At 29.6% G+C, this 24,872-nt stretch overlaps 3 protein-coding genes across 6 annotated transcripts in view; 2 read left to right on the top strand and 1 right to left on the bottom strand.

Moving 5' to 3' along the window:
* Positions 1-15,354, top strand: part of LOC149894360 (multiple epidermal growth factor-like domains protein 10) — a 39,694-nt gene extending 24,340 nt beyond the window's left edge. The window contains exons 1-4 of one of the 3 annotated variants that reach the window (XM_090093503.1): positions 4,185-4,259; positions 4,464-4,567; positions 5,208-5,300; positions 12,517-12,891. In XM_090093503.1, the coding sequence (XP_089949629.1) occupies positions 4,231-4,259; positions 4,464-4,567; positions 5,208-5,300; positions 12,517-12,560 (270 nt within the window). In that variant the 5' untranslated portion in view covers positions 4,185-4,230 and the 3' untranslated portion in view covers positions 12,561-12,891. The other 2 variants (XM_090093498.1, XM_090093492.1) reach the window with 2 other exon arrangements.
* LOC149894359 (E-selectin-like) lies at positions 461-24,205 on the bottom strand. Of its 2 annotated transcripts, none has more exons than XM_090093483.1 (12): positions 23,942-24,205; positions 18,321-18,446; positions 15,016-15,119; positions 14,311-14,403; positions 11,174-11,347; positions 10,518-10,691; positions 10,152-10,325; positions 2,304-2,447; positions 1,802-1,843; positions 1,210-1,309; positions 976-1,087; positions 461-860 (listed from the first exon to the last, which is right to left on the bottom strand). In XM_090093483.1, the coding sequence occupies exons 1-8, from the start codon at positions 24,019-24,021 to the stop codon at positions 2,389-2,391; spliced, it is 984 nt and encodes a 327-aa protein (XP_089949609.1). In that variant the 5' UTR covers positions 24,022-24,205; the 3' UTR covers positions 461-860; positions 976-1,087; positions 1,210-1,309; positions 1,802-1,843; positions 2,304-2,388. The 2 variants fall into 2 exon arrangements, with proteins under 2 accessions (XP_089949609.1, XP_089949603.1); XM_090093477.1 differs by having other exon boundaries at positions 981-1,087.
* Positions 7,458-9,640, top strand: LOC145186708 (uncharacterized). The gene is made up of 2 exons (XM_080062966.2): positions 7,458-8,118; positions 8,232-9,640. The coding sequence occupies exons 1-2, from the start codon at positions 7,524-7,526 to the stop codon at positions 9,623-9,625; spliced, it is 1,989 nt and encodes a 662-aa protein (XP_079919092.2). The 5' UTR covers positions 7,458-7,523; the 3' UTR covers positions 9,626-9,640.
* Positions 24,206-24,872: the final 667 nt, after the last annotated feature.

The raw sequence follows: 24,872 nt of genomic DNA, 5'->3' as shown, positions 1-24,872 counted from the left end.
CCAAAACCCTTTTTTTCTATTTCTAGTTTTACATTCAATTAAATACATGATTATTTTAATTTCGCATAAAAATAATATAGAAATTTAACACTTATCATATACTTTGAAAGGATTTTAACAAAAATGCGAGTTTTTTAAAACCTCAAAAAAACACTTAAGATGTCAGAAGTTTAAAAAAACTTAAAATAATTTTTTTTTTATAAAGAGTTAAAAACTAAATGCAAAAAAAAAAAAACTTAAAAAGTTTAAATATGAAAAATCACTAAAAAATATGCACAAAATCCTATTTCCGCTAAGCGATGCATAGTGCGCCAGAGCGACCCCTAGCGTTATTATAAATTCGTGCTACATTCAATTCTATCTCATAAGAAGTGATGCCAGACAAAAAGTGAAGAGTTGACGCTAATTATTGAAATATTTATAAAAAAAAAAAGGAGAAAAAAAATGTAAATAAATGCTAATTTAAATCAATCATATAATAAATTACTATAGCTACATCTAATTATATTGATTCACATGTATTAGATATTGTATAATTTGATATAGTCCCATTGATAATATATGTAATACCTGCATATAAAAAGATGGTAATTGTTTAATTTTATTTTATTTTCTCAAGTCAAACACCACAAGTCAAACTTTTGACTCACTCAGACAGACTCATATTTGTACTATTTTTCACAGTAGATGTAGATTGCACTCACTTTTGAGCTGATTTTGAGGCTATCAAAAAACTTCTGCTTCCCATTTGTTCACGACCTATTGATCTTCTGCTGTAAGTCATGCGCCACCAATTTGTTAAGCACCCGTAAAATGTGCTAATAGACAGTCAATCCTCCTTCACTCTTCATCCATGTTAACTAAAAAAGATTAGTTAACAACTTAAATGTTATACCATTATTCAAACTACACTCCCTTGCTAAGGCTAACAGATCGTGGCTATACTTACATAATCAGAAATTAAAAAGAAATTACCATACTTTTTGGGTGCTTTTCTTTCTCAGAATATTGCTGCAGAGAAGTAAAGGTAGAAAATTGCGTATTACAGACAGTTCACAAAAAATGTACGCACTCATAAGAAACTGTCCTGTTTAAATAAACACAATAAATAATATACCACTTTAAATGTAATACTAGTGCCATTCATTTTACAAGCCAACCCATTTTATAAAATAATTACATAGCCCTACTAATACAAAACATTCAAACCTTGTGCATTAAATGATTCAACTTTAAACCAGCTGCAAACACCAAGCATACTATCATGCATACCCAATAAACTTTAATCATAGGAATCACTTGGACTTAACTAAAGTCGCAACAAGTATTATTTTCAAAAGTTATATAACTTAAACAATTTACAATTACCCCTTGAAAAAAAAAAAGTCTTAAGCAGTTTTATGCAATTATGGAACTATTCCTTAGCTAATGTTAACGTATTTTTCTAATTTAATTGAATAAGATATGCACACCAAAACATATTTTATATGTACTCCTTAGGCCATATGTACTCCTACATATGGACCCTGAGATTCATATAAAATCTCATCATTATTTATATCCAAAGCTTTTAGAGCATGGTAGCCTTACATGCCTAGATATAAATAGTATTACTTCAAATGCAGATAAGGTTAGGAGAAAACCTATAAATGAACAATAAATAGTTTACAGCATACAATTTACTGATTATCTGACTGTGGAATGCTTGAAGTCTATCATTAATAAATAGAAAACTAAAAAACACAATCAAACTTTTGTGTACCAAAAATATATAGCTAGGTCCCAATATTCAAAAACTTACAATTGGCTGGATAGGTGACACAGGTAGTTGAAAACTGCAGACCTTTAAAAAAAAAAACACTAGCAACAAAATACATTCATATTAGAATATCTATAGGATATCTCAAACTTTTAGTTATATCAGATAAATTAAGAGATGTTCTTATGCAATCAGACTGGAGTTTAAAAAAAACGATCTTATTAAATAATGATATTCAATGTTCGAATATTGTTTGCACTCAAGTTCAAACAGAAATATAAAAGCTTTATATGAAGAGATGAAAAATGACACTTGGATTCTTCTTTACTTTCATGACTTTCTGTTAATTAAACTTCACCAGAAAAAAACAATTTTTTTAAAAATAGGCCCTTTAGCATTGTAGGTACAGCAATGTCTGAATTTTTTCAATTAGTTTGACTAACTACACTTAGTAAAAAAACTGGCAATCTTTTTTTAGTATGTTAGGTGAGTATTAGAGTCAAAAATTTATAATTTAGATCAAACAAAGGAAATACTAATTTACATTCATTGCTTTCGCGCTCCATTTTGTCATAACCCAGCCACGTCATCAAATATGGTACACGTCTATCAATTTTATCTTCAACAATTTAAATATTCTCCTCTTCTATAACAGGATAACACTGCATCATATAATTGGTAGATTCTTCTAAAATAAATTTATTTGACGAAAAACTTTTTAAAAATGTTAAAAAAGTTTAGATAAAAAAAAGGCAGTTGTCTGACAGTCTGTAAATAGGATAAAATAAAAGCAACAATATAGCATAATTACTTTATAACATTTCCTTGATATTTTTAAATTATCAAGATTATTAGGTACTACATATATTATTGTATTACCTTTTAATCTCAAAACAAAAATATCAAGTTGATTACGACGTTTTCTTATTTCAATTCTTGAAACCATTTTTAACTTATACAACAAATATTTTGTTGCTATTATAGGATTATAACATTATTACATTTAATAATTCATTAAAAATAGTTCAAATAAAAAATGATAATCATGATTAATGTCTATCAATATTTAAAAGCTATATGAACGGACAAAAATCTTTGAAGTAAATCTATTATCTAACCATGTAGCTTTCTCGCAGCAAACACAACGTTTCAATTCTACATTTCCTTTTATACTAAAAAGCTCTTCTCTACATAAGTTTTGCATACAATTTATACTTGTTAAAATCGGTAAAAATATCTCAAATACAATCATAAAAAAACCCAGTCAAGTCATATTTACATTATTTAAAAAACAACCTCAATATACGCTTCACGGAGTTTCTTTCTGAAGGGTGCAAAATTGTTCTGTTGAATCGTTTTTTTCCGATTTTTAAATTTTCCAGAAAATTGGAGCCGATTTCGGGCAAGACCGAACTGGGTGCGGATGTTTCCTTACCATGAGCTCATACTTAAAACCATTCCACCCATGGAACTTCATTCGTTTTTTTTTTCAAAACCCCTGTGATCATCAATCATTTATCAAGGGCTACCTTTGCTGTATATCCCCATTTCGCCTTAGCATGGATGAAGCTTCAACTGCAATTTTGCATAAAGTTTCTGAAAGGCTTACATAAACTCAAATAGCTTTCTGTAATTTCAGGGATTGATAAAACTTACGGAAGCTCAAAAAAAGTTACATCAGCCTCACCATTTCTGTCGTCCTAAATGTGCATGCGGTTTTTCTTCCATGTATCTTACTTTATTAAGTTAAAAAAACTAGTTTCGGTTTCTTCAGTAAGCAAGCTCCTGACGCTCTTCATTAAAACCTCAGGACATAATGGGAGAGATACAAACGAGATTGTTCTCAACCAGACTATTTAAAGCAACTTCTGAAGTGCGTTGTGGATTATATCAGCATAAAAGAATAATCATCATACAGAATCAAGGAATAAAAGGTTAAGCTTAAATCAACATCTTAAAACTCATTTGAGTTCGCGAAAATTTCTAAGATATTCTGAAAAAGCTGTGTTTCTGCTTAACTTTAGAGAAAATGTTTAAAATTTTGCGGCTTCTTCCTAATTATATTGCCTCTAAAAAGAAACCTGCAGCTTCACTTTCTTCCTTCTTCTCAAAAAGACTTTTTATTATTCTTAGTACTTAGATAGTTTTTTCTTATTTTTAAAAAAGAAACAATTGGGACTTTCAGAAAAAAATATTGATTTAAAAAGAAATCTGACTAACCCTTACAAAGCAACGGAGTACCTTACTATCCCAGAAAGACTTACTTTAACTCTACTTAAATTGTGTCAATTTGAACTTCATCTAGAAAAGTAACTAAAAGATGATCTAATATTGCAGATCAAATTAAGACAACTTAAGTCTGAGCATGTAAAAGTAAAATACCCCCCTCTGGAGAAGTAAATTACACCTCCCTCCGTTCTTCAAGGGTTAATGGCTATTTTTCAAAAACAACAAAATAAACTTTTATTAGTATGAAAATAAATATGTTATTCTTCAAGAAGTAAATTATTTACAAATTTTGCATCATTATTTTCATGGTCAGAATTTAACATTTTTAAAGTTTCCTTTTTAGAAAAACTAAATGAAAAAATTTAAAAAGAAATCTTAGAAATTATCTTTAAATGGTTTTTAATATTAATGAATGTCAATTTTTAAATTTTTAGAATTTATAATAAAAGTATATAAATCAATTTTTTGCATCTAGGTTTGCTCAAGCCTACAAATATGAAGTTCAAGAAAAATCAGTAGATCAAGTATTTCTAAAATGCTGTGATGGGTATTTAAAGGTCGGAAACCAATGTCCTAACTGTAAGTGAGGGTTCTCCAAAAGTTTTGAACTTTTGGTTCTTTTGACTTTTGCATAACATGCAGGTTAAGCTTTATAATACGATGTTATCTTCATAACATTTAGAATACTGTTGCTCAGTTTAAAATTTTCAATTAATTCAAGAAATTGTCTTACTCTGTACCAGCGGCCAGTAAAGAAAATCAGTTCTCTGTTTTGCTATGTTGGTAAATTATTTTGATGTTAATGTTCATTTTTATTATCAACATTTAAAAAATTTACACAGCATAAGACTAGGTATCAACATTTTTACAGTTTCGTACCTAAAGCTTGCTGTTACAGCTATTGATTTCGAGTTTTTTAATGTATTGTTCGTTATCAATTGATTCAAGGACAAAGATTAAACAAAGTAACATTTCCATTAAATATTTTTTAAGCGTTGTTTGCCTCTTTAAACTGATTTTTAATAACTCTTAAAAAAAAAACACAAAAAATCACATAATTAGCATAAGAAACATTTCAAACTTTCAAAACTTTTAATCTGGGTAACATATAACTGCTGCTAGTATTAAATTCAAAAAGTATATTTCATGCTCTCTTTATGTAAATAAACATAATATTATATAATATTCAAAATACATTTTTTATAAAAACTGTTTTCAGCTGTTTGCAGCACAAGATGTGTTCATGGCAGGTGTGAAGGCCCATATAACTGTGTTTGTGAAAGTGGCTATGATGGTGGAAACTGCGAAAGAGGTTCTACTTCCTTTATACTTTTTATACACTTTAAGTAAATGTTAAACTGTTGTCAAAAGTATTGCTCAAGATTACCTCAGAACACTAATCTTATGAAATTATAGTAAACTAGTCACATAGTCCAGATATTGAAATTTTAAAATCAAACTATTTCATCGCTTTGTGAAGCAAATATATATTTTGACATATATACTTGAATTATGATATCCTTAAATTTTGTATTCAATTCTATTCTCGATTTAAATACTGCTTTATGTTCAATTTAAAACTAAACAATTTGAGATTGAATTTGAATCAAAGATATCGATTCAAAGAATACTTATAAAGAGCAACAATTTGAAGGATCAAATCCCTCTAATAACTATTGTTTTCAGTTAAAAAAAAAACCGTGGAATAAGAAGCATGAATAATTTGAAAACTGTACAGCATGTTGAAATAGTGATAAATAAGTTAAAGAGGCGCTAAGAGCAGAATAAAGCGGCGGCTGAGGAATCTCTAGTCTCAGGCTTTCAATAAAAACATCCACTGACGTTTAGACTCTTCGAAGGAAGAGTAAAAAATTAATGTAAAACAGTCTAAAGTATCAGTAAATGAAAAAGCTGCTGGACTAAGAAGCTTTAGTTTCATTAAAAAGTATTGAAAGCTATTTGCTTAAACTTGTTTATTTAAAAATTGCTCATAGCAATAAATATATTTGAAAAGACTATTAGTTACAAAGTTCAAAAGTTTCATTGAAAATTATTAGAAAATTATTACATAGGTTTCTAACAATATCCCATACCTGGCTGTTTTCTTACTTTTATCAACTTTTTTCACTCAATTGCTTTAAGATAATATAACAAATAGTACATAATACTTAAAGAAACAAAAAACAAAAGACAGAAAACCGAAACAACAGAAATATTATCAAGAAATCAATGAATCTTATGTCTTGGTGCCAATTTAGAAAAAAATAAATACTTAATTATCAATCAAGTGGCAAAAGAAACAATCCAAATTTGAAATACAGCAAAATGTGTAAAGTTCATACATTTGGCTTTTTTACGTTTTATACTTTAAAATATCTAGTAAATAGTTTTGGCACATTTTTTAAACAAATAGGAGCACTATGACGCAATGAAAAGTGTTTTTAAAGTTTTTCACATTGTCTCTAATTGATATACGTTTAAATAAAAATAGAGAGAAGCATCAACTAAAGTTAAGAATTTCCAAAAACAAAAAGTATTCACATCATCTATTTTTTCCTCCAAGTTTGATTAAGGAAAGATTATGAAATAAATTTATATAAGCAGGTAAAGAGCCAAATTTAGCTGTTTTTATTCACTTTTTCTTTTGATAATTAAACGGTGGAATGATTTTATCTTGAATGAAGAGAATTGAATGTTTATTTAAAAATTGATTTATTATAATTGATATTGGAATTTTATTTTTTCACTCCAGGACAAAAATTTTCATTACACTCTGTTACATAACTCCTTTAGTCTGTTTTTTAAAAATATTGAAATCAATTTCATTTAATAAAACACGCAAGACTTTCCTAGGATTCTAATTTGATATTGAACTCGTTGGGATTTAAATACGACAATTGAAGTGGCAAGCCCATATAGTTAAGCATTCTTCTTTATTCTACTTCGCTTAATTATTCTCTGAAAGCAGAGATACTCATGTTACTATTCTAAACGTGAAGATACTATTCTAAACGTGAAGATACTATTCTAAACGTGAAGATACTATTCTAAACGTGAAGATACTATTCTAAACGTGAAGATACTATTCTAAACGTGCAATACTTTAGTACATCAATAAAAATTTTAAGTTTCTGGAAAATGTAGGTGTAATAAACTTTATAAATATAAACCAACAAGCTAAACACTGTGTCACGAAATGACTATTAATTCGAACCTCTTGTCCCGAGAAAACCCTTTGGAGGTTTGAGAGTACACGTGTGTAGAATTACACTAGAGTTGGTTTTGAAATCTTTCATCATTGTCCGAGAAAGAAAAATCAGTTTAAAGTTTCTAATTTTATGCTTATTTAATAAGGTCAATAAACTAAGAGTTTTTTTTTCTTTCTCAAAAAAACTGTCTATTTTGGTTATTTGTTTTACAAATAGTACAAACAAAATATTTTAACAAAAAAATAATTAACTAAAAAATTCCGGCAAAAACCTGCAAACAGTTTAGAAACCGTTTTAAAAGAACAAGGTGTGCGTCATTTTTCAAAATGCCTAACCAAGCAAAAACTCATGAAGACAACAGGAAAACTGTCTGTTTTCTCTGTATGAACAAAGCTAACAGGCAGCTGACTGATTTTATGATTAAACGCAGTCAAGAAATTTTGGGCCAAAGAATCAACTTTGAAGACCAAAGAGTACCAATTGGAATCTGTGAAAACTGTCGAGTAAGTCTCAGAAGAAAAGGTGAAGGAAGAGATTTCCAACTTCCTTCCTTGCCAGACTATCAAAACATAAAGATCCGTCCTGCAACAAGAGAATCAGCATGTGATTGCTTGATTTGTAGTGTGGGAAAAGCAAAATTCAGAAGCCCTCAGATAAGTGGAGTAACAAACACTGCCAGTCAGCTTATAGAACAGCCAATTGTTGAGAAAAGATGTTCAGCATGCTTTTCATTGATAGGAAGAGGCATCCCTCATGTCTGTACTAAAGCAATGTTACGACAGAACTTACTCGAAGTTGCAGAAAAGGACAAAAAAGCAGCAGAAAGAGTGGCTGTTTCTGTAATTGCCAACAAAGTTCCTTCCCCCCATGGCACTGTCCGTCTCAATCAAGGAGTAGGAAGACCCTTTCCAGTAACTCCAGGTAAAAACTGTACTTTTTAAACAAAAAAAACTTTTGTCAAAGGGCATAGCAATAAAATATACACTATGAATTTCGGAAATGATACAATGGTAACTTTCTGTGATTTTTTGCAGGTCCATCGCGACAAAGAGAATTATTTCCTTCATCTACACCCACCTTGACTGCACAACATCTAGTACAAGTTCAAAACCAGATTGGTCTTTCAAATAGAGGAATGAATATGCTTGCTTCAACTCTAAACAAAGTAGTTCCACAGCGTGTTGTGGAGAAAAATTTCAGAGAAAAGTTTGAATCTCTTGGAAAGCAACTTTCTGACCTCTTTGTCACCTCAGAAATTACTGATACATCCAAAAGCACTAGCCAAGAGTCTAAACATTTATTGGTGTACTGCAATGAAATGGAGTCATTAAGAAACACTGTTGCTGAAGTCAGAGGCCCTCAGTCAGACCAGCTTATTAAGGTGGGGATAGATGGTGGAGGCGGGTTCGTGAAAGTTTCTTTTGGTATTATGAGCTTAGAAACACCAGATACATTTCCTCCATCAAAGAAACCTCTCTTTAAAAATTTCAAAGACTCAGGAGTGAAGCGTCAACTTTTGGTGGCCATTGCAGAAAATGTCTCTGAAAACTATGACAATGTCAAACAAATCCTGGATAAACAGTGTTTAGAGAGAATGTCTTTTGTGTTGCCATGCGACATGAAGCTTGCTAACATAATTTGTGGCTTGCAATCTCACTCTAGTGCACACCCTTGCACCTGGTGTGACATTGAGTCAAAGAATATTCATCACAGTGGTGAGCTTCGAACATTTGGCTCCATTCGTTCTGATTTTGAAGGCTTCCAAGCAGCCGGTGCCCAAACAAAAAAGGCAAGGGACTTTCAAAATGTTGTTCACCAGCCAATAATAAGACTTTCTGATGATACTCTTGTCCTAGATTTTATTCCTCCTATGGAACTTCACCTTCTCATTGGTATTGTGAACCACCTCTTTAAGAACCTCTGTCAGGTTTGGCAAAATGCAGATGAGTGGCCAAAGATGATCAACATTCAACAACAACCTTTTCATGGAGGACAATTTGCTGCCAATGAGTGTAGAAAGCTTTTGAGAAATGTTGACTCACTTCAACAACTTGCAGAGAAGTATGCTTGCTTTTTGGCATTTCCATTTATTGAAACCCTCAGAAAATTTGATGCTGTTGTTCATGCCTGCTTTGGGAATACACTCCAACAGAACTACTGTGAGCTTATTGAAGAGTTTAAAGCTTCCTATCTCAACCTTCCAAACACAAGTGTTACCCCCAAAGCACATGCTGTTTTCTTCCATGTGACACAGTTTATTGATCGCCACAACCACTCTCTGGGCATCTTTTCTGAGCAAGCCACAGAGTCACTTCACCACAACTTCAGTCTTCATCGGCAACGTTTCAAGAGGCCAGCCATCCATCGGGATTATCCCAGGAATCTTCGAAACTGTTTGATCGAGTGTAACAGTAAACATTTATTTTGATTTCTATTTGTGGAAGAGACATTTACAGTTATTAATTACATATGCTATGTTAGAGTTTAATAAAGGCTTGCTTCTTAATCAATTGAGTAGAATAATTTTGTATAAGTATCTAAAATTATCAATGTTTTTCACAGCTTGAATTTGAAAGCTGAAAGTAGAAAACTGTTTGTCTTTCAAGAATAGTTTGTATGTATTTTTTTTGGTTTTGCTTTGTTTAGAGTTGCAAACACTTTATATGTTGAAGAAATTTATGTTATAATAGAGAACAAGATTTTTTTAAAGAAATTATTTTTTTGTAAAATTTTTATTCTGAGCAATAAAATTAAAAACTTTAAACTGATTTTTCTTTCTCGGACGATGATGAAAGATTTCAAAACCAACTCTAGTGTTATTCTACACATGTGTACTCTCAAACCTCCAAAGGGTTTTCTCGGGACAAGAGGTTCGAATTAAAAGTCATTTCGTGACACAGTGAATAGCAAGTGTATTTAGAAAAAAACCAGTAAATGAAACTAAACTAGCTTACCTTGGCAACTGGCCAGTGTTCCACTCCATTGCTGGTTAGATTGACAAACTCGCAGTGGTGAACCGATAAGTGAAAAACCAGCATTACATTCAAAAGTACAACTGTCTCCCGTAGAGCCCTGCAAGCAACTTGCTAAACCGTTTGCTAACGGTGGTATGCTCTGGCATGGTAAAGCTAAAAAAAGACAATAAAGAGTGCATTAACATTATATTCGTAACATTGGAGGAGAGTTTTACAACTAAAAGCAGGAAAATAATCGCGGCAATTAAAGAACGCAAAATGCCTAATCAACTTTGTTAATGTTTAATGTACAGTTGGCGACTAAAGATAGTCTCAAACTTAAGCTATACTGATAAATGTTTTTACCTTGACACTGGGCTAGCGTTCCGTTCCATTTATGATTGGGTTGGCAAACACGCTCAGAAGATCCAACTAATGAATAGCCATCATTACATTTGAAAGTACACCTGTCTTCAGCAGAGCCCTGCAAGCAACTTGCCACACCATTTGTTAAAACAGGAATACTCTCACATGGCACAGCTAAAACAAACAGCATAAAAAGATAACGCATTAACTTATATTTTTGAAATTATCTTCCAGATCATTTTACACAAAATGCTTGTTAGTTGCAAATCATATTTATATCAAGCCAGATAAACAAGATATCAATTTTATATAATTTCTTGCACACCATATCTCTGATTTAAAGCTGTTTTGTTTACTTTCGTCTACGGAACAGTTTTGTAGACGTTTGACTATCATTCTATTTATGGATAAAATATCTTTATGTTGTTTGTAATTATGTATATGTGTCATTTTTTTTTTTTTTGTAACGTTTTAGACATTGATAATTTAAATGATTTTGAGATAGATATCAAAACACGTTTTTTTGTATGTTTGCTGCAATTTTGAACTGTCTTCAGAAACATTGCTTATATTTGTAATGTTTTTATAAATTATTTGCGCTACAATAAACAAATGCAAATGAAAAAAAATAAGTAAATAAAACTGAAAATGTTTACCTTGGCAACTTGCTACTGTTCCATTCCATTCATGGTTGGGTTGGCAAGTGCGCTGAGGTGAACCAATAAGTGTATAACCAGCATTACATTCAAAACTGCAATTGTCTCCTGTAGACCCTTGCAAGCAACTTGCAAAACCGTTTGTTAATGCAGGAATACTCGCACATGGTAAGGCTGAAAAAAAAATATTACACTTACCAAGGTATTAAAATAGGTTTCGAATAACTTTCATTCAAATTTATAAACAGTGCAATTGATATCTTTTCAAAATACAATGAACAATGTAACTAACAATATAACTCCCTAACCCTTTCAAAATACAATGAACAATGTAACTCCCAATGTAAACTAACCCTTTCATCTTAATCTAGATTTAAGGTAAGAAAATAATAATAATAATAATAATAATAAAGAAAATAAACATTTTTGGTGCACAAAAAAATTATTTTGTTAAAGATTATTCATTGTATTCAAATTACAGTGAACTATTTTTAAACGAACAAATTTAAGCAGTGAGCTTCCAAGAATCTCTATATGAAATTAAAGCTTTCATAGTAAAGCAGTTCGTTCATTTACTGATGCTTTAATTCTGTTATATGTTAATTTTTTGATATTTTCATCTTTAATTGGAAAATTTAAACCTCAGTGGGTTCTTTTTTTGTTGGAAGCCTTAGACTATAAACTCACTTTCCGCTTTATTTTCCTCCTTGTACCTCCCTGGCTAGTTCTGTTTTTATTCAAATGAATTTTGAAAAGACTATTATTTCAGGAAAAAACTCTGAAATCTTTAACATTGATGGTCATGTTTAGAGTCCTTTTAATAGACATTTTTAGATTTAATTTAATACGCGAACCATTTTTTTCAGTCAAATCAGTAATTTAAGGGCATTCAAATATTTATGTCAAAATATAATCTGCTTAACAGAGTTGAAATATTATTTGAAAAAAATTATTTTTTTTTTACTTTTTGAGTAAATCGGGGTTTTCTTCTTAAAGCTTATTTAGTTTGTTATCAATCTTTCCTCCTCCTACAGAGTTTTCTCTTTTCAATAAACAAATTGTTTTTTAGAAAACGGTAAGATTAATTGCAACTTTAGATAAAAATGCAAAAATGTTACATCTATTTTCCCTGTAAAAACCTTGTAAAATCTCTTTGCCTTATCTAACAATTTCAAAATTTGAATAAAGTTCTGAAGTTTTTTTGTCTTGTTCGATACACTTTTTAGAGAAAAACGTTTTTCTAAACTTCTGCTGCTACAGGAGAGGATGCTGATTCATTGAGTTGATATTTAATAAGAATCATTTCAATCATGAATTGTTAATTAGGAATCTTTTTTACTTAGTATGCACGAGTTGCATTTCTTCTATGGTAAACAATGGTGAATGAAAATGAGAATGTTAGAGGGTTGCAGTTTAGAAAAGAGTCCTCACTTAGTTCAAATCTGATTTCCTACTGTATTTAAAGATCAGGCAATTTGTAGATCCTGTATTTATATATATAGACTTAGCAGAGTTTTTCAGAATTGTTATAAATGAAAATAACTGCATCAACTGGAGATCGAATAAAATGTGTAGTCACTATAGAAGCTGAATTTTTGGGATATTTTTTTTTTTTGTTTCTTCTTCGTGTAACTTTTTACAGTCTTGTTCTAAATGATTCTTGAGCTGAGATTATTTTCTAGTTTTTGAATAGATTTGTATTGAAATCTTTCTGTTTGCATTATAGAATGTGTACAACCAGAATTCAATGTATTCCCTAGCTACTAATTGTTTTGAAGATTTTGTATTTTGTATGAAACGAATGACCCAATTTCTTCATAAATTGTTTCCATTAAAAAATTAGATAACTTTAAATTTAATAACAAGGAAAGCTAAGTTAAAAAGTGTACAAATATTTGATATAAAAATTAATGTTTTACATTTGCATTACTAATTGGGACTTCACTGTTATTATGTTTCTAATCTGGACTTTAAACACGTTACATGAAAAATTGGTTCTTCGCTTATGAGATTTTTCAAATAGAAATGTGTTTTCTCAACTTGTAGGAAATATATCTAAAAACACTAACAAAATAAGAAAAACTGGAACCATTTTTTTTTTTTTTTTAATTTTTTTTGAATAAGACATTGAGGAATTCAATTTTAACAATACAGCAATTCAGAGATAATTTTAAATTTTTTTATCATATATTTTGAAGGAGGCTGTCTTATTTGGAAAAAGTGCATTTTAAGGTTTTTGTAAGCAAGTATTTCTTGCCTAATAATGATCTAGATATCTTGTAGTTAAGTTATCCAAGCATTTTGGAAACAAACATATATCAAGCAATTTTAAAGAGATAGTTATAGTTAAAAAAAGTATTATGAAAGTTGTTGGTCTACCAGTTTACGGTTCAAATGTAGCTTAAATAAGCTTAGCTTTCATGAAAATCTCTCGACTGGAAAGCCTCTCGACCTTAAGATTTCAATCACACTTACCATATTCTTTGGTTAGAAACCCTCAAAATTATATATAAGTATCTATAAGGTTATTGCATTAATGATTGCAGGATGTTATACAAACACTTCTAAGAGTTTTTGCATAAATATCTGTCAAGGTATTGTATAAGTATCTATAAAGGATTTGGGTTTTGTAGGATTTTTGGGTTTCTCTAGCAGTACTCATTTAAAAATCCAAATGTCAACTTAACTTAGGCAATTTAACAATTTTATTCCAAAATGAAAAATTAATAAAAAATTTTAAAAAAAACTTGTCAGTTTACTTTCGGCGACTTAAAAGTTTGATTTCAGAGTTCAGTTTCCAGACTAAATTTACTATAACTTCATAAGATGAGCGTTCTTGGGTAATCTTGACAATAAATAGTGCATTAACATTATATTTGGAACATTGGAGGAGAGTTTTATAACTAAAAGCAGGAAAATAATTTCGGCAATTAAAGAACGCAAAATGCCTAATCAACTTTGTTAATGTGTAATGTAGAGATGGCGGCTAAAGATAGTCTCAAACTTAAGCTATACTGATAAATATTTTTACCTTGACACTGCGCTAGCGTTCCGTTGCATTTATGATTGGGTTTGTTTACTTTTGACAATAGTTTAACATTACATAAAAAATATAAAAAGTATATAGTTAGTAGAACCTCTTTCGCAGTTTCCACCATCGTAGCCACTTTCACAAACACAGTTATATGGACCTTCGCACCTACCATGAACGCATCTTATGCTGCAATTAGCTAAAAACAGTTTTCACAAAAATAATTATTTTGAATAAACTCAAAATTATGTATATTTACATGCGGAAAGCATGAAATTGAATTTAGAATTAACTGCAGATAGATTTTGATTTAACATTTTGAAAATTTAATATGAACCAAAATTTCTCATACTAATTATATGATTTTTAAGTTAGTAAAAAGTCATTACAAAGAGACAAACAATGCTAACAAATTGTTTAAAGGAAAGGTTCTTTGTTTAATATTTATCCAGTAAATTTATTGCTAAAGAATAATACATAAAAACCTCGAAATGAGTAGCTATGATAAGTGATTGCAAACTTCAGACAGGAAACAGAACAAATTTATACCAACTCTTATGCTCAGTAAAACATTTTTAATGTTGATAAAATGTCGACAGGAACTTTAACATAAAAAAAAATACCAACTTAGGCAAAACTGAATTTCTTTGGCAGCTGTTGATATGGAGCAAAAGTATTTCTTGAATGAATTGAAAGTTTTTTAGTTTTCTAGTTGTTTGGTAGAAATTGTAGTTTTAAAAAACTTAGCCAGTATGTTCTGCAAAAATTAAAAGAACTAAAAGTATAAAACATTTGGAGAACTTTCACTTACAATTAGGACATTGGTTTCCGACCTGTAGATAACCGTCACAGCATCGCAGAAATAGTTTATCTACTGATCTTTCTTGAGCTTCAATTCTGTAGGCTTGAATATACCTAGATGCATATACTTATATGCTTTCATTATAATTTCTAAACATTTGGTTATTATATTTTAGCGTGTGTTAATAATAAATTAGAAACTCGTGAATTAGTATGCCTTTGTATTAGTTGATTATTTATATTGGAAGCAACATTAATAAAATTGTTAATTTCTTAACTTTTGAAATACTGAGATGAGCTTTGTAAATGATATACCTCTTGAAGAATATCATATAACTATTTTTATGTTTATATAACTTTATTTTGTCGTTTTTGAAAATTGGCTGTTAACTTTTAAAGAACGGGGAGTATTTAAGTGGAGCTGCATGTCGCTTGTTAGAGGCAAAACAATTTGAAATAAGCTGCAAAAAATTTTCTACACATTTTTTTAAACTACTTCTTCAGAATATCTTGAAAACTTTGCAAGTTCTAATGAATTAGAAGACGTAAAATTAAATTTAACGAAAAAAAGTTTGTTACAGCATCTATTGATGCTGAAAATAAGTGATTATTTGTTACACTATCTATTGATGCTGAAAATAAGTGATTATTTGTTGACAAGGTCTTTAAAGAACTCTGTTTTTGGAAAGTCTGCTACTTCTGAAGAGTTAGAAGATCTGAAAAAGAATTATAATGATAAAGTCAAGTAAATAAAATTTTGACGCCCAAAGGTACAGAAAATATTAAAAATCCTATAACTCGAGCGATTGCAGATTATGACATCGGTCATCTTAAGTTTACTGAAGAATCGGGAAAACCAATTGCAACTGAAGCACTGAGAATAGAAATAATATAATTCCGTTCTACATATTTTCTAAATATTGAAGGTTTTTTTTGCCTACACACAAAATTTCAATGAAAAAAACTTGGTTTACAAAAATAAGTTAGAAAATGGTCTTGGTGATTAAGCGAAGCATTCGTGACTAGTTTATTTACCTCCCATAAATTCTGTCTTTTGTATATGCTGTCTCCTTTCTCCCGGTTTGATAATAAATCTAGTTTGGAATAAGAAAGCGGGTTTAAGAGATAGCAAGCACCTAAGAGAATGGGTGTTCATGAAAGTTCCTAAAATCACCCATGATTCTTTACTCATTAGAAGAAAACAATTTTACCTAACAACACAAGCATATGTGATGCAGAATTACAAGAGCATATTCAATAAAAAAGCAAGAAGAAGTGTGCTATTGTGAAAAGAGTTTTTTATTGCATTAAATTACTTGCGATACATAATTTGGCTTGGCGAGGCTAACGGGAGTGACTTAAAATTAAATTTTAAAAGGGAGAATTTTCTTGGTTTGTTAAAACTAACTTGTAATTTGATGGATGAAACATGAAGGAATTTGTATTTTTAAGAATTGTAGGTTTAATGATACTGTGAATCATTAATTTAAATTTAAATCAATGAAATTTTAAATCAGATTACTGGAAAAACTTAAAATAATTTTGTCCAAGATTTTGCTTAAGATAGAATTTGGTAAAACTAACTTTAAATCCACTACAATTGATCATTTTTACAGCGTAAGGTTTCTAGTTCTTTTGATGGTATCTTGTTTTATTGTTACAAGCATAAAGAGAGCCAGTTACATCAGTGAATAGATAACATAAAATCAATACCAAAGAAAATTGTTTGCAACAAGATGGTAGTGTAGCTGAGATCTTTAAAATAAATCTAGAAGGTATAGTAAAATAAGTAGAAAATTGACAGGCTTGATGATGCGAAATGTAACCATTTAGGTATCTGTCATTATTATTGAAAAAAAATGATAAAAGTTTTTAACTTGAGATCAAATGAAACCAAAATGAAACCAAAAAAAACTTCGAAAACTGAATTAAACTTCGGAATGCTTTGAAGTACTTGATTACTTAACAAATAAAGATCGCATGCTAAAAATAAGTGGAAATTTAACTTAAATGCCTTTCCATTTCAACGTAAGGTCTAATAGCAAGCAAAAAAGCAAGCTTAAAAGCAAGCAAAAGAACATCGTTATCTTAAATGGAGTAATTTCGGAAATTTTGACTATCTTTAGTCTGCTATAACTTTGAACCAGTGTGAGTAAGATGATCATCTTGTCATGGAGAGAGCCTGTAGCAAATTTGTAGTGGGGACAAACCGTCTTTTACTACTGTTGACACCATCTCATTGTTCATGACATTTCTACTACACCAGAGGCTATCTAAGTCGGACTCATGCATTTGAAGTATAAGCTGTTTTTGTTCTACACAACTCTTAATAAAGGGCGCAACAAAACTCTCCGTAAAGATTTAAAATGGGTTCCAAAGATTTTGACAATCAATAAATACTTCTGAACAATAATCGCAAGTTAATCAAAATGAACAAAGTGAAATTAAGACTGGTGAGGGAGGAAGCACAATCCAGAGTAAGATTTATTTTTAAATTTTATTTCTATAATTCAACTTACAGAATTAAAAATAAAATACTACGTAAATAGAGATGGAGATTTCTAAAGCCCTCACTTTTAAGAAAAGATATCTATAGAAAAGATATTGCAATAGATAAAAAGATATTTATTATATTGTTTTTGCTGACACAACGTTAGATGTTGTCGTTTCCAACACAAGTCCAATTGCGAATCGAAATTGCAGATAAAATGTATTAAACCAATAATTCAGTGAGCCAACCATTAAGTGAGAGTTTCTATAATAAACTTACTTATGATCACGTTTGTGCAACTGATGTTTGAGAAAAGTTTGAATACAAGTTGTTCGCAACCACAAAGTTTAATATTATTGATATATTTATTTGCCCACAGACGTTCTTCTTCTTGCAGAGGAATAACAAAGCATTTTTTTTTTCCACACTTTTACCATTCCAAAGCGGCATTCTCAATAATGACAAGAATTTTAAATAAAAAGTTATATTCTCGTCGTCGTTTACGCGACGACGAGAATATAACTTTTTATTTATTTAAACATTTTTCTTTTTTCCCTAAAAATTTGAATTTTTACTGTTGGATGTTAACTAAAAAGGTTAAAAACTTCACACCACATATACGATTAAAATTTTTATATAAAAGCAAACAAAATTAATTTAACAAATATATATATATATATATATATATATATATATATATATATATATATATATATATATATATATATATATATATATATATATATATATATATAAATTTTAAGCAACTTATGGGAGAATGGCACTACACATTACACTTATGAGTTAGATAATTGTTCAAAAACCTGGTTCTGTCACATCTAGACCAGCAAATCCAATCGCAGCACTCTCCGTATATCTCTGCAATTTGGTAACTAACAAGAACTTGAACAGTTATTGTAACCTTTCTCGTCTCGGTGCATACATTCAAACTATTTCAGTAAACAAAAGAAAGAAAGAAAGGTTTTAATGAAAAACTTAAATAAATACTATGAATGAATACCAAAAACAAAATAAAAAACGCATAGATATGCAATTCCCTTCGGCACAACTGTTGGTGTTTGTTAGAGCATTTTAAAAAGGTGTATAGAATTTTTACGGACGAGGCGGTTCAAATTAATTGAAACTAATTTTTACGGACGAGGCGGTTCAAATTAATTGAAACTAATATTGAAGCATTTTATGAAAGAGCTTTTAGAGGACGAGGTTTTTGATGAAAGTTTTTTTAAAAAAAAAAAAAAAATTGCATCAAATCGTAAGCACAATTGTAATTATTGGCATAATTCAAGACTTTGTACTAATTTACTAAAAAAGAAAAAGGCCCAAAGTTGCTAAATAGTTAGAATATGCTTCAGAATTACTAAAGATTGGGTGGCTTTATGAACAAGTAGCTCTTCTTTCACTATAACTATGCCACATTCATAATAACTCTTAAATTTCACACCTTTTGGTATTTACAAGAACAATAAACATTTATGTGAACCATCTATTAGATTATTTTTTATTAAAATTTTCTTATTTGAAATTTTGTTTTGAATCGTTAAAAAATTCTTGAAAGGTCGGTTATTTTAAAGCATAAATTCTCTTGCAATAAAAATAGCTTAGAAAATTAGAAAATTCTCCTATTGTTTTAGTTTTATAACTGTTATTAGCTGTATTAAGGGGTTCCATCCGCGCATTTTTAAACTAAGAAACTGTTCAGGTTCACTACTTTTCTCAATATTTGAAACTTTTCGAAAGATAAACCGGTTTTTTTTCTTAACGACATTTTTTTCCTATAAAATATCTGGAATTATAAACGATTATTTAAAGGTTCAAACCGTAGAATCTCTTTTTACTCCAATATTAGCTGCAAAGGATTTTATGAAGAAATTAAAAACGAATGTAAAAATCACCAAAAAGTGCAGAATTTAGAGAAATATAAATAAAAGGACAACTCATTTCATTTCGGTTTTTATGACTCACCACTGCTCATTTTTAGAGGTTTTAAGTTGAAGTAATTTTTACTTCAGATTTTTTTTAACTACTCTTTCGAGCAGGTTGACATGAAATAGAAACCGTTTAAAACGAATTAAAAGCCGCGTCTTTTTTCTTTTTTTTTTTGACCATTTTTCTAAATATTTAAAACCTTCAAAAAATTAGGGGGTCCTAAACTTTTTATGGCTGTATCTTTTGAGCGTCAAAATATATTTTGATAAAATTTGAAACCTAATTACAATTTATGTTTGAATTTAAGATACAGAATTTTTTTTTTTCAAAAAATAAATTCTCTAAATCAGGGGGATGCAGGGGTCATTTCTCAAGCGTATTCCTGCCCCTGTGATCCGACTGCCGTGATTTTTAGCAAAAAAGTTAATATCTTAATGAATAATAGCAAAGTAATAGTTGCAATTATCTTCTTGTCAAAAATTTATTATGAATGCAAATTTTCCATCTCTACTGATACACGCAAAACATGAATAAATCTCCGATAACAAAATCAGACAAATGAAATGACATAAACAGTATTTCAAAAATTATAATGTTACAAAAATGAAAAAAAAATAGGTATTTTTTCAATCTAAATATATTCTTGAAAAATCTTCTTACAATCTCGTTGAACTGTATTCAACAACCATAGCTCTTAGCTTTTCACCGTGATGGACGTTTTTCTCAGACACAGCGAACCTTTTCAGTGTCTTGTTTAAGTTTTTATGCACTGCTTCAGATGTTTGTTCTGATGTAATACCGAGCGGGATTTTCTTCCTATCGAGATACTCTTTGAAATGGAACCTGATTACGTGAGACTTCCATCAAAGTGAAATCTTCATTGCGAATACATCATGGACATATACTTTTAAGTGAAGTATGGACTCCACAAACTTGTCTATTTTTTCTTTGTAGGATATATCGAGTTTCATCCCAAAATAGTATTCAGCTTCTAAATCAAACAAAATTTAACCAAATATTAACTTGCTGAAAATTGTAGTATTAACATATTCGTGTCTTCTAATTTTATTTAGACTGGTAGGTCAATAGTTCCCTATCTGTACTAATTGAATTAAAAACGTTCTAAGAAGTTTTAAAAAAATTTAAAAAACAATCAAGTACTTTCTTTAAACCTCCTAAGGGCTTCAATACATTCCAGATATTCAATTGGAGAATAAAGTGTCATTTCGTCCTATGATCTTAAAACTTTGGCACAGTTAGGTCCATCAAAACCACCACCATTATAGCCATGCCTGATAACCGTTTTCTTTTCAAGAAACTCCATCAGATTTTTATCAGTAAAGAGGAGATCAATAATTTTACTAACATGGTGCTCATAAATATGATATTCAGGTGGTGGAACTATGTTGATAATATCTTCAGTCAATTTCTCATCCAACAGACATGGAGTAACATTTTTATAATATTGCATCCGTATACGAGGTTTGTTATCAAATTGGTATTTTTTGAATTCATCTGCTAGTTATCCGAAAGTCCTTTGAACACCTTTTTTATCCATCGACCCATCACAATAGCAACAAGAGTATTTTCCACTGTGACCCTTGATTATAGAAAATAATTTATAGGAATTGCTTACTTAAAATATAAAATATAAATGTAATAAGATACTTACTGATAATCAATGATGATGTTGATCAATTTGAGGTCAGAAGCCAAGGTAAACTTCAATTGATTGAGTTGAAGGAGTTGAAAAAGTGTTTTCAGATTGTGATGATTCTCTTCTACGTTTCGAACTATGCCTAAGATAATCACTTTATTGAACCGGGTGTACTTCTGGTTTCTTGGTTGAAAATCTAATACTGATGTGTCAAACACGTTTATGACAATCTTTAGAGATCCCTGCCCTCCATCAATACCAACGCGTACAACAGAATTAAAAATATCAATTTTTCTGAAGGAACAAACTTCAGTTACGAGCATAGATAGGTCAGTACAATAAACAATATCTTTTCCAATAAGGTTTTACCGATCTTGAGCTGACATTTTATCTCATCGTAAAACCTATTCAAGAAGCTTGACCTGCTCTTAACTTCAGCATAGGTGTTCTCCTATATTCCAGATCGTCCAACATCTTTTCTTATCTCCTTTATTATTCCTAACACTGCACAATTTGGAAGATCATGGTTTATCTTCAATTTCATGATTGTTTCACTTCTTACATGGTTTAAAGGTGATCGGTCTCTGTATACTTTAACAGGAAAAGCTTTTCCTCCTGTTGCAAGTTTTATTTTTTTAGAATCACCAACAACAGATATATTTTTAGCGTACAAGAAACAACTCTGTCAGCGATATTTTGATTCTTTGAAGTAATTAAGACGTGAAGATTTTGAACAGTTTTTTTTTTTTTTGCTGTAAGGATGTTGAATACCAGGACCAACAATTTGATAGCATTCTGAGCAAAATGAATTTCTTTTTTCAAATGTAATCTTTTCAGATTCTACGTAGGTAAATTCAAATAGATTAAGTGTACTACTACTTTTAGTAAATTGCCCCTCGGCAGCAAATAGCACAATTGCAGTTACCATCTTTTTGTTTAATTCTTCCCAACCTTTTAACTTGATCACGACCATTTATCCAGGAAGTCTCCACAGCTTTACTGATAGCTTTATCTTTCTGTTTTAAATATATATTTGTCTTGCAGCTTGCGCATATTCCTGACGGATGAGAACTTAGGCTCAGACTGAATCCAGGGTCCTCAAAGTCTTTAATCAGATTAATCGATGAATCATTCTTCTCCAAAGATAGACATTTTTTGTCTTTATTGACACAACAGAAACATATCCATCTCCTATTTTCTGAATGAGATCTTGCTTTTTGCAGACTCATTTTATACATAAAAGTTTTTATTTAGAATTTTCTGATTTTTGAAATTTTATAAATCAATACTCTTACAAATTTGTTTAATTTAAACAAATTATCAGACAATTGACGAAATTTATTGAGAATAATTTGTCTAATTATTGTGTTTATGCCATTAGTTTGATATTAGATCATTTGTGATTAATTTCTAAATTAAATTAACTTCAATTTCAGGCACAAACCAAGTGATTTGCAAACAAGAATAGAAATACCCTTGAAAAATGACCCCTGCATCCCCCTGATTTAGAGAATTTATTTTTTGAAAAAAAAAAATTCTGTATCTTGAGTCCCATCATAAATTGTAATTAGGGTTCAAATTTTATATATATTTTGACGCTCAAAAGATACAGCCACATAAGGTTTAGGACCTTCTCATTTTTTGAAGATTTTAAATATTAAGAAAAATGGTCAAAAAAAGAAAAAAGACGCGGTTTTTAATTCGTTTTCAACGGCTTCTATTTCATATCAACCTGCTCGAAAGAGTGGTTAAAAAAAATCTGAAGTAAAAATAACTTCAACTTAATATCACTATAAAAGAGCAGTGTCACTATTGAGTTGTTTTTTGTTTTTTAAAAAAAAAGAATTAAAAAAAAAAACTAAAAAAAAAAAAGCGCGTTTATTTTTTTGATCTCAAAAATATTTATTTTAAAGAAACTTATATTTTCTGGGTTTTTGGGGAGGAGGAGGGGTTTGCTCAATAAAAACAACTTTGCTCAATAAAAAAAAAGGGAACCCTAACTTTTAGATTTAAGGTTTTCTCTAATGTAAACTAGTAGAGTAAAACTTGAATGTGTAAATAATCTTTTCCAAAAAATATTTGCACAAAATATCTAACTCTCAGGTACTCGCTTTCATAAAGCAGCTTAATAGCTAATAGTTTAGCAGCTTAATAGCTTATAGTTTATCAGTTATCATATTTGTTTGTTTACAAAAAATTTTATTAAATATTAATTTTGAAGATTATGATAATATATTTCTCATCCAATATCTTATACGTTTTGAATATACAGCATATAATACGATTAAGTTACAAATATAAAATATTCAGAGCATTTATTTTGCATTGAATATAAAGATTTATTTATTGATCATAGTTTCTTTGTTTATATGTAAATTATCTTGTAGGTAACCTTAACAATAAATGCTAACAATAATGATGCTAACAATAAATTCTGCTGAGGCAAATGTCACAAACATATTTTAATAGGATAAATCCTATTGCTAGCCTTCTTCCATATTAAACTTGTTTTAAGAATCACCTAAATTTAAAAACGCTTTGGCAAAATAGTGTTTTGCCGAAGCGTTTTTAAGTAGTGGTGTCTATTTTGATAAACCAATGAGTGATAAGCAAAATAATTAACATAGTCGAAAGTGAAAGTGACAAAATAACGTATATTTAGTGAAACAAAAAATAATTCCTGCATATTTGTAAAGTATATCGTCTTGGTAAATCCCTCTGCTAAATAGCTTAATTCGAATGTGAAAACACGCGAGTAGTTTTCGTTTAAATCCTATCGAGTTATCTGGATAAAAAAAAGTACTTTAAATAACATAAACTTCATTGAATTTTAAAACTCACCCTGACGATAATAACTCCTGTGATATAACATTTTGTTTTAAAAGGGAAAGGGAAAACACCCAGAACAATCCAAAGATCATTTGTAACGTTGTTTTCTCGAAGAATTTTCACTTTACATGTTTGTCGTTAAGTAAAATGATGCGACATTTAAATTAATCGTTGAATTAACTAGAGTAGTTAATCCTTGAATTAACTAAAACAGTTAATATAAGTATTACCTAAAATCCTATATCATTTTATATCTTACAGATGGAAACCAAGGTCTCCATCTGTAAGGTAACATACTTAAATTGTTAAAATCTCAAAAGGATACTTGAACATAAGCAAAAGAGATTTCTTTCAATAACTTTCTTACAGTAAAATAACAAATCAGCATTAAAAATTTAATAAAATCCTTTAACGTTTTGCTTTAATTTATATGTTAACCTGTAATATTAAAGGATGGTTCACATTTGTATGGTTTTACGTAATCATATTTCATCACTTTTCAAAATTGATGTATATCTATAATCATACTGTATTCAGTTACTCATTTAAATACAATTGAAAAAAGAACTAAACTATAATTTTAAAACTAAAAAAAACTTTTATTAAAGTGAAACTTTCATATACTTGTGTATGAGCGTGTTTGTGTGTGTGTGAATATTATTTATTTACGGCATTTTACCGTTGATGCTGTAATTTTACTAAATTGAATGTTTTGTTAATAATTTTTATGCCCAATAAAATTATTAGTAAAACTTTTTTGAAAAGTTGTTTAAAAGATGGAATATTCAACTTGAAACAGATTAAGTTTTGAGCACAACTTTTTTAACAAACTTGTGTTGTTTTTTTTCTTTTGTTGTTGTTGTTGTTGTTGTTGTTGTTTTTTCGTTAAATTTAAATATTCATTTTTCTCTTCCAATATTTATTTTATTTTCATTTTGTATAA

This window comes from Hydra viridissima, unplaced genomic scaffold (genome assembly GCF_058129835.1).
Source record: "Hydra viridissima isolate aposymbiotic clone 2 unplaced genomic scaffold, HvirCarnegie_v1 scaffold_1, whole genome shotgun sequence".
NCBI classification, from domain to species: domain Eukaryota; kingdom Metazoa; phylum Cnidaria; class Hydrozoa; order Anthoathecata; family Hydridae; genus Hydra; species Hydra viridissima.
This window is presented reverse-complemented; position numbering and strand designations above follow the sequence as displayed.

Bases quoted from the DNA above. Each gene is read 5' to 3' on its own strand.
- LOC145186708 (XM_080062966.2), top strand. From the start codon at position 7,524: ATGCCTAACCAAGCAAAAACTCATGAAGACAACAGGAAAACTGTCTGT. The intron at 8,119-8,231 runs GTAAAAACTGTA...GATTTTTTGCAG, and splicing joins ACCCTTTCCAGTAACTCCAG to GTCCATCGCGACAAAGAGAA.
- LOC149894359 (XM_090093483.1), bottom strand. From the start codon at position 24,021: ATGATCTTTGGATTGTTCTGGGTGTTTTCCCTTTCCCTTTTAAAACAA. The intron at 15,120-18,320 runs GTTTTTGAACAA...ATATGCATCTAG, and splicing joins TCTAGATGTGACAGAACCAG to GTATATTCAAGCCTACAGAA. The intron at 11,348-14,310 runs GTTCTACTAACT...TTTTTTTTTCAG, and splicing joins TGGTGGAAACTGCGAAAGAG to CCTTACCATGTGCGAGTATT.